The sequence below is a fragment of the Semicossyphus pulcher genome, unplaced genomic scaffold, assembly GCF_022749685.1.
Source record: "Semicossyphus pulcher isolate SPU_LCO1_2020_fin unplaced genomic scaffold, fSemPul1.0.p SCAF_17, whole genome shotgun sequence".
NCBI lineage: Eukaryota > Metazoa > Chordata > Actinopteri > Labriformes > Labridae > Semicossyphus > Semicossyphus pulcher.
The window spans coordinates 18,849,027-18,868,037 of record NW_027211681.1 but is presented as its reverse complement, the minus strand read 5'-3'; the positions used below and the strand labels follow the sequence as shown (position 1 = coordinate 18,868,037).

At 42.2% G+C, this 19,011-nt stretch overlaps 1 protein-coding gene across 2 annotated transcripts in view; it reads right to left on the bottom strand.

Annotated features, from left to right (window-relative positions):
• tll1 (tolloid-like 1) overlaps positions 1–19,011 on the bottom strand; it is a 55,239-nt gene that overhangs the window by 8,268 nt on the left and 27,960 nt on the right. The window contains exons 9-19 of one of the 2 annotated variants that reach the window (XM_069665516.1): positions 16,595–16,710; positions 16,282–16,384; positions 14,688–14,804; positions 14,449–14,594; positions 12,956–13,151; positions 12,735–12,860; positions 11,505–11,665; positions 11,211–11,391; positions 9,788–9,904; positions 5,136–5,261; positions 473–600 (exon numbers count right to left, since the gene is read on the bottom strand). In XM_069665516.1, coding sequence (XP_069521617.1) covers positions 473–600; positions 5,136–5,261; positions 9,788–9,904; positions 11,211–11,391; positions 11,505–11,665; positions 12,735–12,860; positions 12,956–13,151; positions 14,449–14,594; positions 14,688–14,804; positions 16,282–16,384; positions 16,595–16,710 — 1,517 coding nt within the window. The remainder of the gene's footprint in view (positions 1–472; positions 601–5,135; positions 5,262–9,787; positions 9,905–11,210; positions 11,392–11,504; positions 11,666–12,734; positions 12,861–12,955; positions 13,152–14,448; positions 14,595–14,687; positions 14,805–16,281; positions 16,385–16,594; positions 16,711–19,011) is intronic. The other variant, XM_069665517.1, reaches the window with a different exon arrangement.

Genomic DNA, 19,011 nt, shown 5'->3' with positions numbered 1-19,011 from the left:
GAGCACAACATGTCGTTCCTAAATATCATTTGTATTTACACATGTGCCGTAAATGTTAAAATGTGGAGAGGACTGACTGACTGTCTGTGGTGACACATAAATGCTTACATGCACAAATGCGTTTGTGTGTTAGCAAATGCAGGCTAAACGCACACATATATATACACACTGAAAGACACGAGGACACAGATGGCTGCCGCCCAAGGCCTCTTTCAAACGCATGAGCACACGCTCGCAGTTAGCCCGAATATACAAACGAGCACGATCTCCCCCGTTCACATTTGGGTTTCATAAATGGAACATGGAAAAGAGAGATCATCTAGGAAGAAGGGGGGGAGGGCAGCCTGAGGCTTTTACATACGATTTGACCCCACAGACAGAACAGAAGAGGGCCAGTAATGCTAAAGGGTTCAAAGAGGGAGAGAAGAATCCTCCACAAGCCCAGAAATCTGCTGGATTTTTGCACACTTACTATCTTGACTCGGTGTCCCGGCGTGGCCGTGATGTCCCAGGTGCACTCTTTACGGCTGGGATACTTGTCCGGCCAGTTGGGGCTGCTCAGGGTCCCACTGGGGCTGTGGATCTTGTGCTCACACTCAGCTGGACACACACACACACACACACACACGAAAGCAAGCACACACATCGAGAGGAAGTTAAAATCATGGCTGCACAGGAAAAGGTCAGAGGAAATGGAAAGGGAACAGGAAGGAGAGAAACGGGAGAACTAAAAGAGAGGGAAAAGATTTCAAAGAAACACATCCTGATGACAAGTTCAGAATGAATTTCACATGAAGGCATGCACGCATGCTTCAAACAAGCACTCTGCGACAGCTGTACTTTGCATTATTGGAGCGTATCACACAACTCGTAGTAGTATGCAGGCCATCCATTACCATTCATTTTTATTGTAGAAGTTATTTTAACCTTTGTATGGATACAAAAGCAAAAATTCATAATATCGCCCCCATGCAGAGAAAAACAAAAAGTGTTTATTTTTTGAAGTCTTTTCAAACACTGCCATCTGATATTAATTAAACTTAAGTGGCTATTTTTCCAGGCTTCAGGGTCCATTCTGGATGAGCTCAGCAACAAAAGTCACGTAACAAATAACTCAAGATTCACTAGTGGTCAGTGAATAAGTGTGAAAATAATGCGATGCTACAGCCTTTATTACCAACTCAATTGACGCTAAAAATCTGCACTTTGGCTTCTCCAAAGAAACAAAATATGTCATAACACCACTGGGACCTGCAGCTTTACCCACATTCATACTCAGTTATGTTAAAGACACAGTAACCCATTTGTCAATTTATTTCATTTATAAAATATATTTAACAAAGTCAGTGCACAGTTATTTCCAGAGCCTACTCTGCCGAGCATAAGCAAAATAAGACTTAAAGTTATAATCTCGAAGATTGTCGTTTAAATAAATGTCTGCTAAGTCTCCAACTATCGCCGCATGAGGTAACACAATGGTGATTGAGCCTATGGCCCACTGATGAAAGCCTTTGCATTTGCAGTATTACAGAATGTCACAAGCGGCGTTTTCCATCAGCCAGCAGTGGTTGGTCTGCCAGAGAGGGTAGGCGGAGCTAAGCGGCTGCTTTTCCGCTCTCTGCAAGTGTTGTGAGTAAACAGTAATCTACTATGGCTGAACAAACAAAGAAAAGATCGATGACTACAGATACAACTTCAACAATAAGTGAAAAGCCAAAGAAAAAGAAACAAATTCGACGCTCAGATGAAGGCAAACAGTCTAAAAAGGAAAATCAAGAGTTACCACCGGAACCAACTGTGGACGTCACACATGCAACACTGTCTGGATATCTGGGAAGTGTGCTCCTGCAATTACCGTGTATCGCCACAGGTGCCGCCAAAGAGAACGAAACTGAGATCTTCGAGATTACAACTTTAAAAAATTGTTCCACTTTTAAATGCAGTGACTGACTAAATATAACTTTGATACTGGTCATAATGTGCTACATGACATCACACAGCTGTGGGCTAACATTGTAGCATGCTAACATCTGTGTAGCAACTGTTTCTGGTTGAAGCTGGACACTTGCCTTCCTTCTGTCGAGTTTGTATCAGTTACAAACCAAAACACGTGTTTATCACCAGCAGCCCTCGCAACCACACATGGCAATTGTGTGTATGTGTTAGTGTGTGCGGTGTGGGTGACATGAACATCATGGATTAATGAAGGTGACGGGAGGCAGGAGGCATGCACAAGACAACAAGATGGATTCCACACTGACAGCTTTTATTCAGAGTCAGACACAACTGAACCCATTTACACAGTGAGATGGATGAGTTTACATGTGAAGGAGATGTTTCTAACAGACAAGGTATCAAATACACGTTTCATATTCCACAGAGACTACTGTTACAGAAGACCCTCACAGCTAGCTACTCACATTATAACAATTGTGACGTCTGACATAGCAGCAAAAGATCTTCTCACATCATCAAGTAAGAAAGACACGTAAAAATGGATCACAGCATCACAATATTACCAGACTTTAAATAAATAAGGACAACAGATTTTCTTTCATATAAAAAGATTAAACTAGATCCCTGAGAGCATAAAGAACAAGTCCTTGCTTTCTTGTCTTTTCTACTGCCAGCCTATCAGTGTCACACACTCCTGACAGGTGACTAACTACACTGACAGGTGATGTTTTTATTAAAGGACCAGTGTGCAGGATATACTGCCATCAAGGGGTGAGGTTGCAAATCAAACTTGCAAAAACACGTAAGGCTCGCTCTAGAGCCTGCGTTTGGTTTGTCCGTTCTGGGCTACTGTAGAAACATGGTGGTGCAACATGGTGGGCTCCACTGAAGAGGAGCCGCTCCCTCTGTGGGTTTAAAGGGCTCGTTCTAAGACACAACACAAAAAAATCTAGGTGATTATACACTAATAAAAAAATTACTGTGAGTATTTTATTCCACAGGTCCCTTTAAATCTTACACACTGGTCCTTTAATTCAACATGTTAACATGTCACACGACCCAAATGTCTTTACATGTTAAAAAGTTTGTTTGTAGATAACCAAACACGGACGCAAGCCGTGCGATGGGAATATGGATTTACATGACTCTGCAAGGTTAGTGGGTCATGCTGGTCTTATGCACTCATAAACACACACACTCATACACACACACACACACACACACACACACACACACACACACACACACAGGAAGACAGCGCTACATGCAAAGCTTTCAAGCTCCCAGATGTTTGAAACATGAGCGTTTTTACGAGCAGCACAGGGAACCCTTTAGTGAGGTGGGTATGTATGTTGTGTGTGTGTACACGTTCAAAAGTTCAACTTCAAAGAGTATAATATGTCAATTCAGCAGTGTGTGTGTGTGTGTGTGTGTGTGTGTGTGTGTGAGGACATGGGAATGTGCTAATACTTGTAATAAATGATGTCTTCTGTCAAACTTTGTCTGTCTCTCTCTCTCTCTCACACACACACACACACACACAAACTCACATCACAGTGAACACAGGTTTGCAGGCAGAGCTGTTTAAGTCTCAAGACAGCCCCAGTCCTGTTACAATAACATATTAAATCATTATTTATCATTAATTACCTATATACTGATATATGTTTCTGTCATAATTACCTTGAACCTGGGGTGGTCTGTTTGTGCTGTTTGCTTTTATGCAAGTCCAAGTCCTAAACCAGCAACAGGAGCTGTCTTTTTGAGACCAGTCTGAGTCAAATCTCGGGGTCTTCTTGGGTTTGTCTCGAATCCTTGAGGCCAAGCGTGATTCAAGAAAGCATTCAAAGTGAATCCCAAGTTCTCTCGGGTTCAGTCCAGGTTCAGTGTAAGTCTTGTGTCTTTCTCAGTAAGTTTTAAGTCCTATAGGGTAAGGGTCAAGTCAAGTCTTTCAGAATAAATCTCAAGTCTTTCTAAGTAAACCTTAATCCTTTACGTTAACTCTAATAAATAATCTCTTTTAAATCAAAGTAAATCACAACACCTTTGGGGCAAGTCTCTAGTCTTAAAGAGTACAGTAAAAATATAAGACGTACTTTTAATACTTTTTTTTTTTTAATCTAAAAAGTGGGCTGCGTCCTCATATACCGGTGCGACCAATATACCAGTATAAAAAGTAGAGAGATGTATAATGTCACTTTGTCACGGACACGCGCCGCCATGATCGCCAGTGCAGCCACCATCCTCGCTACATTACGCGGGCTGAGCTCAACTAACGCACCGGGAGCTAGCAGGATTGCAAACTCGACATGGTGAAAACAGATGGTAGGCTTTATTTTGTGTGTGTTTCAAATGAAAATAAATTGAAATAGTGTTGAAATTACTTTTTAACATAACACATTTTTATTAATAAATAGCGATAGAAAACCTTTTTTCCACTTAGTGATACCCCCCAAAACAGACTGTGATTTACATTCTGGATTTACGGTATGTCTTGAGTCTATCTTAAGTATTTAATATGTTTGAGACAAGTCAAAGTCAAGTCTCAGTAAACTCAAGGTGATTGACAGACCAATTTGAGTCTTGTATCAAGCTCGGGTCAAGTGACTTTCAAAGCAAATCTCAATTCCTGTAAGTCCAAGCCAAGTCTGAAGTCTCTCAAGTCTTTAAGGCTCAGTCAAGCTTCAGTCAAAAGTCAAATCGGAAGTCCTTTAAGTCTATACTCTTTCAGTCAAAAATCTTTGGGCAACCTCTATACCAGTGTAAAGTTTTAAGTCCTTAAGGATAATTTAAAGCCAAGTCTCAAGTCTTTCAGAACAAGTCATCATAAGCTTGAGACTAACTCAAGTTTCAAGTCCTCTCACAGCCCTTTTATAAATCTCTGGTCTTCAATTTTCTAACGTAATATGTCACCCTCTAAAGCCTCAAGTCGACAGCTCTGCTTGCAGACTCCGTGTGAGGATTTTTTTGCATGTAAAATAAACCCCCTCCTCAAATGGAGAGGACCAGTCTGTTGTCATGTGGACTCTGATGTGGATGAACATAGTATGGGCTGTATGCTGGACGATGGCTGTTCTTGTGAATGAGCGCATGCTTGTGTGAATGTGGCAGCACGTGCATGTGCACTCCAAAGGTTTTGTGCCAGTGTGTGTGCGGATGTGAATGTGAGTGGAACCCACCTTCCTTACAGTCATGTTTGTTCTCATGCAGTACAAAGCCATGGCGACACTGACAAACGTAAGAGCCCACTGTGTTGATGCACTCGTGCTGGCAGCCTCCGTTGTCCTTGCTGCACTCATCTTTGTCTGTGAGAGATACACATGCAACACGTCACTCATGTGGAAACAGCAAAAGAGACGGAGTGGGGGGGGGAAGCAAGGCGGGGGTGGGGATACAGTGGTATAAGGAGAGGGACAGGCGGAAATCAAATCAAACCAGGACAGGAAGTGACAGAAAAAAGGCACAGTACACGACAAGGTGAGACTGGTGAACAAAGACAAACATGAACATACATATCCAGCAAACATGGAAACCCACAGCATCTGTAAGACCGCAAGACACTGTTCATTATTGGTCCATTCAGGGAAGGAAGGTAGAATAAAAGTTAGCATTAAGACGGCAACAGTGATCTACAAAGGGTTAAGTTAGTGAGTCTGTTTGTGTCTGTGTGTGGTTCTGTGTTGCTCTTTGGGGTCATGGTCACGGTCTCTCCGCGGTCAGACTCGGGCCTTGGCTCTGAAACTTCTCTGACCATAACATCTGCTTACAGATCAGCTGAGCTCTCCTCGGGGCCAGACCACCACAGCTAAATCTGTCTCATGTGTTCACCACGCCAACTGAGGAGAAACTGCAAATGTGATGAGGGCTTCTGTCATCGCGTTTGGATCTTGCGAGCTTTGTGTCATAACATTTGTAACTGGAGACCTAATTTATCTACCACTACCAAAGCACTATTCTTCCTTAAATAGTAAACAACCCTTTAGGTTGTATATAAAGTGGTTGGGTTTATGATTTTTTGTTTATTAATACTTCTCCTGGGTTAAATAATGACGGAATTAACGTAACAGTTCCTATTTTTTTTTAAGATTGTGATTCAGGTATGTTTATAGACGGTAACTGGCTTTTTACAAGTACAATTAAATGGAGCTTAATATGGAAAAATTAATTAATTCAATTTAATGGGAGGGATACATAATTAGCTTTCTCTCAAAAAGTGAGATAATTGTTGTATGTTACAAACAAATGTACAATCCACAGCTGGTTAGCTTAGCTTAGCATAAACTTGGCTGTCAAACGATAACAAAAACTACCAACCAGAGTGCAGAAACTGCTTCTTTCAGAGACAGCAGACAAGAAAAAGTTACTGTGGTTGGCTGAGAAATAGACTGGCACATACACTCACTTCGTTAGGGACACCTGAAAAATCTAATGTAATCTAATACACCAGCTCAGCTTACACTTTAAAAGAACCACGCTCGTGGTTTTTCTTCAGCTTACTGACTATTAGCTGGAATTTTTATATTAACCATTAAGATTGGAGACTGGTGTTGAGCTTCTCATCTAACTCTTTGCAAGAAGGTAAATATTTCCTTTCCCTAAAATGCTTAACTATTTCTCCTACAAAGTTTGCCTGACTGTTTCACACACAGTCTAAGGGCCTGTGCCCACTATCAGCGTTTTTTAGCGCTGGCAGCGTCTACTTTCTATAAAAAACCAACGCAGTTCAGCGCTCAGTGCAAAAACACCCTCAGCGTCAGCTGTTTTTTGTTGCTCTCAGTTGAAAATAGTTCAACTTCTGGAACACCGCAGCGCTCGTCAATGTCACTTCTCACTCACCGACCAATCAAAATCAAGAAGGGGCGGGACTTCTGATATTAACTTTGTCAACAACAATGGCGGAGGAGAAGCTAATCCTTTAGTTTTTTTCGAGGATTCAATTTCCAGGTGTAGAGCTGCTGCTGATGCAGGACACGATTCCTGTCCTTAGTTTTTACTACTACTACTGAGGGAAGCGGAAGGGCCGGCAGACAACTTTCGTAACCTAGCAACAGTAAGCGCTGGCGAGAAGCGCTCTGAAATTGAGGTTGTGGTCGCTGCCAGTGAAAAGAAACGCTGTTAGTGGACACAGGCCCTTAATCAGTTTCTCATGTCTTTATTTCAGCTGTTTTCAGTGAGTGAAACATTTAAACCCGAACTTAATTTTTAAGTGGCTTCACCATTTTCAGATGTTTGAAAAGTTTTACACATTTTTTTAAATAAAGCCTGACATTTTTTGGTATCTTTGGAAATTTAAGGGTCTCCAACAAAAATACTTAAAATAAACTTGAACAATATTTGGCTGCAAAGCATGAGTTCATAAAGACTGACCCAGTGGCAGGCAGCCGCTCGTTACGAGGTTTACGTAAAAATACTGAACCAAAACTGTACTTCTCGCTCATTTTCCTCCCTCATCCTTTAATTTGAGGCTGCTTCTAAACACATGGCTTCTCCTCAGTGTGGCGGGGTTTTGACAAAGGCCCTTAAGTGAAGCTGAACAGTGGAGGAACAGAGCGGTTAACAGGGTGGAGCTGAGGGAGCAGGGAAGACTCTGTGTGATAGTGTCAGAAACAGGAACAGAGAGGTGGAGGATTTAGAGATGACCGCACAGGAAGACAGAACATGTACAGGAAGAGTTTAGGAGACAGAGAAGAGTGAGGGGTTTGAGTATGAGACAGATTTCTATACAGAGATGTGGTGAGACCGGGCGTCTGTGTCTAATCTCACAACTCGAGAGAGCTGAATCAAACTAGATCTGCTTTTAATGAAACCACTAAATCCTCCTCTGTGTCTCTCTCGCTTTGTGTCTGTGTGCGAGTCTGTGTCTGAGGTGGTATTACGATGCTATTGTGGGCTCAGTCTCGTCCTATCACAGGCTAAGAAGCTTTGCAGTCGATGCTACACAGTGTTCATTGTAGCTTCGGTCAGGTCAAGCAACACAATGTCCACATGCACACACACGCGCGCATGCACACACTCGGGTGGATTAGTAGTGTGTGGGAGGCCGGAGGGACCTCCCCAAAGCTGCTGGATTTGTGCCATCCAAAAGCTATCCGTGGAAGCTTCTGACAATACCAGAGCCACTTTCAACACACACACGCACACATACATCCAAGTAAGTAATGTCCCTGTTCCAGGTGTTCTGCAGGTAGTCGCAGTTTGACGAGCGCATCCAGTTGACAGCTTTATTCCTCTGAAGGAGAAGGAAGAGCTGAAAATGTTATACTGAAGTTGCCTTTTGGATCAGTTTCTTCATTTCCCTTTTAGTCACTGTAAATGTTACAGTCATAAAAGAGAAACGTGGACCCTCTCTTAAGGACAACTTCCTAAAATTGTTAATATCCGACGGTAAAATCCAACAAATTGATCCCTGAAGGAGACGAGTGGGGGATATTTGTTGTGTGGATTTCATAGCTGTGTCCCAATTCCATCCTACATACTTATCTCAGTTAATAACATGATGTCGTTCAAGTTAAATAAACAGTGGGTAGATGTGACATTCCTGGGACAACCTAAAAAGTTGATTGATGCCCATTGGTGCATATTAGGGCTGCACGATATATCGTTTAACAATTGCGATGTGCGCATGTGCAGTAGTAACATCGCAGGACGTGCGATAGTGAAGCAAATTAAGTGAAACACGTCAAGCTGCTGCTTTATTGTTGCTCAGTTAAAAACGAAAACCAGTTTCTCATCTGATTTCACATTAGTGCAGCTCTTCACCGGAGCACAGAGTGAACTCATCGCTGTGCTGCAGAGTCTGTGTGTCACCTGCCTGTAATCTGTAAACATGCATGCGACGCTGCTGCTGGGACGATCGAGGCAGACCATGTCCCGGTGCTCTTTAACGCTGTGGCTACATAAACGGAGTCGACGTGGCGCATAGTGTTTGCTTTTAGCGGCTACATCAGCAGGGCACACACGGCGTGAGGTTGTGTGTGTACCGACAGGAAGTAAGAGACGTGAGCTTTGGTTTCAAAAAGTTACCAGCAGCGGGCTGATCACGCTGATTTAACATACATTTGCATACTGTTAGAAATGGTAGAAAACGTACTATAAAAGTAACGGAACTGCAGCCCACGAGATTATTATTTAATTGATAAAGAAAGGTGTCGCTCCACCTGAACTCTCTCTACTTTTTCATGCGAGTGTCACTGAACCAAGTCCGAGTCGCTGAACTGAGAGTGAAAAAAGTTAATTGTATATGTAAATAAAAACACACTGCGTTTATCTGGTGTAATTCCCTGTATTTTTCTTTATAAATATCGAGTAAATATCGCAGAACAAAAAGTTAGCGCAATGTCAGTTTTTCCAATATCGTGCAGCCCTGGTGCATATCACTATTTATTAGCTTTTCCTAAAGAACAGAACAGTACGCTAATTTCTCGTGTGCCTACTGCAAATAAGAGGAACTTTATCAGATAGTAAATTACATCACAGTTTGAATGATGGATGCAAAATCACGTAGAAAACGTGAAATAACTAGGCTTCCATAACAGGAGACTAAACTCTTCAAATATTTAAACTATTTTAGTTGTTTTTAAATAAAGATTGGATTGAAACAAAAACATTTTAGGCCACAGAAATGTCTATTAATGCTATATTATTCTGCTAAAATCCCTCCTTGTAACTCAGTAGTATTGGTATGTATGATGGAGCTGGGACAAAGCACATGTTTCCTCTGCAGGAGAATGGATTAAACAAAGATCCACGTCTTTAAACCAGGATCTATCCATTCCCTCGTCACATGGTAGACCAGAGCCAATCAGAGACGCCGACTGTGAGGCCATGTTACCTCTGACCTTTGCTGAGGTTGCCGGCTTGTTGTTGACATGGCCACGAGTGGGGGAGCGGCCGCGTTTTATGTCCTGGCATGACTCAAACACAATCATACGACACAGAGCCAGCCTGTCTGAGGGAGAGAGGGCAGAGCGCAGGGATGGGTGCAGGAGGAGGCTCGGGAGACACAGCATGACAGACAGACAGACAGACACAGCACATGTACACTGGCAGAGAAAACAAACAGTATGCACGCATGTATGGATATTTTCACAATTACTTAACCATGCAAACAGACATATACACACAGATTGACAAACAGTGGGGTCCGGCAAAGACTCAAATCAGGAGAGGAGAAGCTGGATTGTATGATTTAACTCTGTTTGTTATTTAACCACCTAAATGATCTTTTCCTGACTTTAACTAAGTGTTTTAGATGTCTAAACTTCACCATTTAAACTGTTTAGTAGTCCTTACGGATGGATACCAAAGGTGAAATCACATTTAAAACTATTTAGGAGGTTTTGCATGTTAATCCAATAACAATGTTGTTATAGGGATGGAAATAGTAAGCAGGCGAAAAACTTAAGCCCTGCAAACAGTTCATTTGTAACACACCTAACGGAGACTTATGTTGGCAAATCCTAGACAGCAGTGAAGCAGGGTTGTGTCAGTTCTGGCTCAATGGTGATTGAGCCTATGGCCCACTGATGAAAGCCTTTGCATTTGCAGTATAGAGTATTATTACGGCCGGGTGTCGTTGGCGAAAAAAATCAGAAGCGGTGCCCAGTTAGTGACGCGTTTTTGATCACCCAGCAGTAGTTTGTCTGCCAGAGAGGTGTAGGCGGAGCTAAGCGGCTGCTTTTCCAGTCCAAAGAAAAGATCGATGACTACAGATAAAACTTCAAAAATAAGTGAAAAAAGGAACAAATTCGACGCTCAGATGAAGGCAAACAGTCTAAAAAGGAAAGCGACCGTCAGCAAGGAAAATCAAAGAGTATGAAACTGAAATCTTCGACATTACCACTTTAACGTTGTCTGTATTGTATGCTTTTATCACAAACTAGTATGTTTTTAACTAGTGTGCCTCTTGAATTGTTTTAGTTGTTTAAGGATGCCAGTAAATTCTGGCAAAACGGACTACCGATGAAAACCAGCCTTTTAGCTAACTCAGGTGCATTATCATGTTGTTTGAATGTTGATTAATGTACATTGTCCCTTTTCTTCAAGTAAATTAGTAAATTAAATTAGTTGGCCATTTTGCATGCTGAAAATGAAGAACTAGAAACTACTCAAAGAGCTCCTGCAGCATTACTAACGTCTTATTTGTCCCTCTCCAAACTCAGCTTACTCCAAACGTGACTCACTTCTATGACTTTCCCCCGACACACAAACATGAACACACACTCACATACACACAGATTCAACATCTGTCTTACCTGAGAAGAAGTGAGCCTTGAAGCCTTTCTTGGAGACGGTGTTGTCGGACTTGAACTCAATCCTCATGTTGTTGTACTGAGAGGTGATGACCTCAGGGACCTCAGTGCCACAGTATTTCCCATGCAGCTTAGAGTCTGATGAGAGGCCGCTCCGCACCTCCACATAGTCGTATTTACACACCTTAACACACAAATAAGGCTCATATAATACATACACATATGTTGGCTACGTCTATTAGCATCTTCCTCCCTCTGTTATTAACAGAAACCACACAAACATACAGACGCACTCACCTCGTTTCCCTCCAGCTCGAAGGCCTCAAACTGCATGGAGATGCGGTACTGAGTGGGAGCGACCACCTGCCATACGCAGTTCTTGTTGGGTGGATACTCTTTGGGCCATCCGGGAGTGCTGATGGTCCCGTTCAGCTTCGAGAGGAGGCCGCCACATGCAGCTGCAAACACACAAAATATTCAGACACATGCCAAACACATACCTAGGAAACGGTACATGATGTTTGTATGTTTTATGACTACAAGAACAGGATTGTGAAGAAAAAGGTAAAACATTTTATTTGACATCTCGGTCAGAGAGATTCCCATAACACTCCTAAAATGCACTGTATCTTATCTAGGAGGTGGTAAATCAGTTCAATGCTCTGTCAGTCCTTTCCAAACATGTTACAGTGGATGTTTTTGTGCAATATGGAGCGATAACTGCCACATATTAGATAAACACAGCTGTACACTGCACTTATTTTTAGTCAGGCTTGTATTTCTGATCTGACGTAGGTACGGATGGAATGCGGAGAACAAACAGGTCGGTCATCAGCTGCAAATTCTGTTTTTGCTGATGATGCCGCTGGGAGTATTTGTCAGAGAGGAACCAGACAGAGCTCAAAGGAAAAGTGAAACGTGTGCAGGAAGTCGTCACTACCTGTTTGTTGATTTCAGACTGGTAACGTCACACAGGAACCAAAAATATGTACGTTTCACAAGAGGTTTTTATTTTGTTGACTTGACCTTGTTCAACTGAGAGTTTTTCCACTAATTGCCTCCTAAAAATGAGTCACGAATGATTCTGTAATTTAAAAATCTCCCTTTCTACATCATTTTCCCACGCATGCATTCACTGGAATTGCCAGAAAATAAACTAGTGATCTTCAAAGACTACAGCAAAACCACAATCTGGATGTTTCACAAGAAGAGCCGTCTCTCTCTCGAAGCCTCAGAGGCGGCTTGTTCGGTTGTTTCAGTATGTGGGTCATTACGGGTAGTTAATTTATTTCGTGGGATTAAAGGACCTTCACAGCGTTTGTGGGATTGGAACAGAGAGGCATGTGTGTTTCAGCGGGATGTTTTTTTTCCTGTTGATGGAGGCTGTTCGGATGTTTTTTTTCTGATGAGTAAGAGTCATATCCTACAGAGACACACAGCGCGGCACAAAGGAATGCACATATAAACATAAACTCAGGATTAAACACACACACACACACACACACACACACACGCACACACGGTTACCTTCACAGCTCTTCTTGTCAGGAGCCAGCTCGTACCCCGGGTCACAGGCACACTTGAAGCTGCCGAGAGTGTTTACACACCTCTGTTCACATCCACCATTGTCTGGCTTGGCACACTCGTCCTCCTCTGGAAAACACACACGTCAGAGCACATTTGTACACGCATAACAAAATGCTTTAGTAAAAGAAAACGCTGAGAAATCAACCGACACACACACATACCTTTGAAAAAGTTAGCAGCAAAGCCGGCCTTGTTAACCGTCCCGTCCGAGACAAACTTCATCCACAGTGTGTGTGAGGTGGAGCGCACGTCCTCAGGTTTGTCGTAGCCACAGAATCGGCCGATCAGAGGGCTCGTCTCCAGAGGGCCGTCTCTGACCTCCAGGTAGTCGTACGCACAGCTGTCGTGCCTCTCGATCTGCAAAAATATTCAAATAGGTACACAGAAGCACACGGTGAGAAACATCTTTGGATTCGTTTTTGGGGGAGAAGAGAGCGGGCACAAAAGGGCCAAGGTCAAAGTCTATGTTGCGGCCGATGCGTCGAGGACTGTAAACTCTGTACATGGGACGCTTCCTCTACCAACTGAGCTAAATCCAACACCACACACACAGTGAGAGACTGATGTGTCACCATCAAATCTCTCTGCAGCAGTTTTATGTCGTAAAACATTTCTTCCCTTTCTTTGATAGTTTGACTGCTCATGTTGATCGGATGACCTTTTCCCTTTGTCTGTTAAAAATGTAAGTGGACCTGCAGCAGCTGAACTCGGAGAAGAACTGCTACAGATTATTTTAATTTCTAGGAAGTATTTTATGAACAACTCTTTAGTTTGTGTCGCATCAGAAAAATGTATGTTGCCTGATATTAGTCAGAACTTGTTACAATCAGTTTGTGTCTTCAGTCTGATGTTGCCTCGCCTCTAACTGATTTCTATGAGAGGGAGACAAAGTTAACCGCTTACATCTAATAGTCATTTTTGGTTGACGCTGATGCGTAGCCATGGCAACATAATGGTTTTCCCAGGAGCATAGCAAAGTAAAAGAAACTACAATTGCGAGGGCAATATTGAGAAGACGGACCATCTGTGTAAGAAGTGTTGATAGTGACCTTCTTGGTTCTGATTCGAATGTTGGACAACATCTTTAGTCCCGCCCCTAGTGCTGATTGGCTAATTGTTAAACCCCTACGATGCGATTGGATCGATTGCTTTTTACAAGAGAAATCGCTGATTTAAGTTACAATGCAAGACTCATCAATCAACTCGATGGAGTTGGTGCGATCAAAGCTCTTTACCCAGGAAAAATAAAGTCCTTTCCCCCAAATGTTTTTTAGAGAATGTGCAAAAGACATAACATATAAAATAAATATAGAAGAGTATGAGATTTATGGGATTATAAATGAGGTTGATGGTAGCTCCTGTGTGAAGCTGAGCTTTCACCTCTCTTGTGTGAAGTTGGTTTCGGACAGATTGACTCGTTTAGCACGCCGACATTTTTACAGCGTTTAAACTGCAAAACTAATCCTCAACACACACACACACACACACACACACACACACACACAACCGTTTTATTAACTTCCTAGAAGCTATAAGAGCGTGAAATTTGACCCAGACATTCCTGAGCACACACAGGGACAGAGGGGGTGAAAGAGAGAAACACACAAACATGAGCGTACACACAAACACACACACACCGTACGCAGTGAGTCACCTCGAAAGCCTGGAAGCTGAGCCCGACGTTGTATCCCTCGGATACTGTGATCCTCCACACACACTCTTTAGACGGTCTGTAGTCATCGGGGTAGTTGGGAGACTGAATCTGTCCTGAGTCTTTGGTGATTTCCCCTCCGCAGATGGCTGCACGGACAGACAGACAGGTGTACAATCTGTGTATTAATTTCCATTTTATTGGTTTGAATATTTGTTTCGTTTTTAAGGCAGAGGAGTTACCTTCATAAATTGCTGCGAAGCCTTTCCCCACCCAGTTGCTGCTGCTGCGGAACTCGATCCACATCCTGCTGTCGGTGGAGATCAAGACGTCAGGAACCTTATCTCCACAAAACCTGCCTGTTCAAAACACACACACAAAAAAAACCTGTTAGACTCACAACTTGTGTCTTCCAATGATTGTTATTTTGAGGCCAGTTATCTGAGAAAACCTCTGTCTTCCTATTAAGAGCCTCCATAGCCTCCTCTGTTAAAAACAGTCCCTGATGATGCTACTGTCAGCCTGAATGTGGCCTTACAGTCACTGGAGTCTTAAGGGTCATCCACAAAACAATAATTATTTAAAATACAATTTGAGCATAGATAGTAGAGCATACTTTGACTACGTCTTGCATGCAAAAGGCAGAAATTTGTCTTTGACTTGCAAAAATATGCCATGTAAAACACTAAAAACGCTTAAAACCCAACACATACAGTTTAAAAAGCACAATTAAAAACAGATACAATAGAGCTACATTAAAGGACAGCAATAGGTTCTTAATGGTGAATATTGAAGGGGTGTATATAAGGTGCTTTGTGCAGTATGAGGTAGCAGGCGTCCACACTGATGAACCATAACGACCTCCAAACAGTTGTGCAGAGCATGAGCGTCACACTGGAGCTATGAATGCTGCCCAGGCAATCTGACAAACCAGCAGGATGTGGTATTATAAATACTTTAAAGACAAGAGGATTCAGGAGATTCAGGACAATTTGATGCTATTCTTGCCATCTTCAAAAAATGAAACAGATGGGACAAAAACGAACTTCAGAGACCCCATCAGTGCCAAAGATTGACAGCAGAGTCGGGTTAAATATCAAGGGGTTTTGTGTAATTTTGAACAAAATACAGCTCTGGAGTCCACTGCAAAAATATGTACACTAATTTATACACGTCTATTTATAGGTTTGTGTTTCAGTAAAATTTGTATTCAACTTTTTTCCCTAATTTGCAAATCCAATATTCTATACAAAAAATATGTTTTTTCAGACCTCGAATAATAATAAAAGAAAACGAGTTCATGTTCATGTTTAAACAACAGAATATTAATGTGTTAACTCAGGAAGAGTTCACAAATCAATATCTGGTGGAATAACCTGGTTTTTAATCACAGCACTCATGCATCTCAGCATGTTCTCCACCAGTCTGTCACATTGCTGGGTGACGTTAGGCCACTCTTTGTTCGATGGCATGTTACCATCCATCCTCCTCTTGATCACATTCAGGAGGTTTTCAATGGGGTTCAGATCTGGATTGGGCTGGCCATGACATGTAGAGAGAGATGCTGATTTGAGGAACATTTGGAGTGGTCTCTTCATTTTTTCCAGAGCTGCATATTGTTATATAAGCATACATTTTAACCAATACTGAGTGATTTGTGTAAACGATCTAAAAAGTGTCTCCTATATGCCCTCTATTAACTCTGATTTTGACTGGCTGTTAGTTATGCTTGGGCCGAGATTTTTAAAACCATAAATTCATTGTTATATTGATGTTCTTGTTCTTAATGTGGACAGCCCTTTTATCATTTAAGGTGATTCCAGTCCTTCCGCTTACCGAGCAGCGGAGCTTTCCTCCAGTATCCATCCCGGACCTCGATGTAGTCGTACCAACACAGGCTGCTTTTATAAAGATCCATGGTGGTGAAGTTAAGGACAATCTGAAGGGAGGAAAGTAAATATTTAATATATTTAAAGACTTTCCTTCTGAGAGCAGATGAGGTTAGGCAGAGCAGAGGAAGAGGAGGGTACCTGTAGTGTTGGGAGATAATCAATATGCACACATTCTGTCAGCAGTCTCGTATTTTTATTGCATGCACAGTCACTGCACTGCAGGGTGATACTGTGTGTGTGTGTATGTGTGTGTGTACCTTTTCTCCAGGTGTAACAGATATCCTCCAGACGCAGTGTGTGTATGAAGGGTATCCGTTGGGGTAACCAGGAGACGAGAAGTTGCCCGTTGACTCTTGGAGCGTTTCTCCGCATGCTGCAACAGACACACACACGCACACACACGCACACACACACACACAGAGGGAGTTACATTTTCATGTGGAGTCCTGCTATTGTGCCTAATCCCCTCACTTCTGATCGGTACATTACCAAAGAACACATGGCTTTCATATCTATTGTTATTCCCGATCCTTTACTGCCAATTAACCAAAATAAACACACTTCATATTTTGTCAAAACAACAGCTTCATACACACCCTGCCAGAGTTTGTGTATAATATCGGATCTGTCCATGTGGAAACTGTAAGACGTGTATTTATGATTCGGGAAACAGTAAAAGAATTACAAACACACTCGTATTTCACGTTGCCTTTGGCTTCTTTCAATTGTGCATATTGGAGGCTGCAGCGTGCATGTTTGTTTTCCTGTGTCTGTCAATACACATGTGAGGTCCGACCGCAGTCGTTAAGCCTCGTCACCATTTAGCAGAATGCAGGATTTCCCCTGCCGTGGAAGCATTTACTGTTAGAGTGACACACTTCCATTTATCACAATTAGGAAACGGACAAATAAACGGTTACAGCTGGATGGGAGTTTGTGGAAAAAAGATCAGACAATAATCGCTTTATTCTCCTGAATTTTACGCCGCCGCTCCCTCGCAAAAGGAGGTTAGCCAAATGTGCCCCTCCTATCCCATCATGCATGCTGTTTTCCCCCCACAATGCCCTGGGGCTTGGTTCATCTGTCAGTGAATATGGTATCACTCAAATGTGACCTTATAAGGTTGAAGTTGTATCTGTTTCCAGCTGGGACACGCAAACACAGTCTTGTTCTCTCTGCTGTGTTAAATTGAATTTAGTAGAATAACAGTTACACACTGTAAACTGTATGGAGAATGCCTTATTCTCAGATTAATGCTTTTTAACAGGAGAGGATTAGTCAAAACCACTAAAGAGCAGCTCCAGTCATGTTTTAAGACGTATAAAATGCTCTGCTTGAAATAATAAATTGTGTCTGATACGTTTTTTTCTGCAAAATATGTTTAACTACCTCCCGAGGCGTCTCCTCCTTCTCCCTTATTAAATGTTCCTGAATCTGCATAGGCCCCGCCCACTATCCAAATTGCCAACCAGCCCCTCCGTCGCGAAAACAAAACACGCCTCTGCCATCGTTTATGGCAACTTGTTGAAACTTAGCGAGCTTGAAATGTATTAATTAGTAGTAGTAACGTTAACATTAGTAGTCAGTAGCGAGTTTGCAAAGATTACGATGGCGGTTACAGCTGGCTCGCGCATCATGGAAGTGGTTGCCCTAGGTTACACATAATGATGTCCATTAACGGGATTGGCTCCTTAGGTTTTTTTGACGTCTCAAACCTGCCAATCTGAAAACGTGTTGTTCAGCCTGTCCTTGGTACACTGCAGTTTAAAAGCAGACAGGCCAACCGTGGAGATGACTGCTCATGTTGTCCCTGATATGTCTTGTAGCGCATGAAGAACACCACATGGAGATGTTTATAAGGTTAAACAGTGGATTTACACTGGAGGGTAGGGCTGAACAATTAATCGAAATTTTATCGAAATCCCAATATGACCTGCTGCAGTTTTCAAATCACAGGAGGCGCAATATTTGTTAAAGTTAAAATATATTTATTAGTTAAAATATGTGTTAAAATACAATTTTAATTTAAATATCATGCTGCAGAGATGTTCTGGCCTACACATCGTACACAGACAAAGGAATCAAATATCTTTGTTTGGTACAGATGCACACAAAAACACACCATAATCACACCATAAATATGTTTTTCATGAAAATTAGAATAATGTTGTAAAAATTATAATTCCCTTTAAAATCACAAATCATATCGAAATCGCAATATGTGTCAAAATAATCGCAATTGGATCTTTTTTCTAAATCGCCCTTCTGGAAGGAGCCTTTAAATGCACGCCCACAACATGATGAAACAAAGACTTTGGTGATGTTAAGCAGACAAACATTGTCTAATCTGTTTGTCACAGATACAGAACATTGTGGTTACACGATGACCTGAAGTGTGAACTCGTCTCGGGGGTTGTTATTACGTGCAAGTGTACCAAAAAGGGGTGGCAGCATGTGCGATCGTAAACCTTTGCAACATCGCTGCAAGATCCAGATCACGTCAGAACCGTACATCAGGGACCCGAGGGACAACCAGAGCAGCAGGGGTGTGCGCAAGAGCTGATATAAAGAGTGTGTGAGACAAAACAAAGAGGGAAGCGTCACATAGAAAAACATATTACTCAACTTCACTTAATGCCTTAGAGAGAACGGAGGGGTGGACTAATTTTTACAG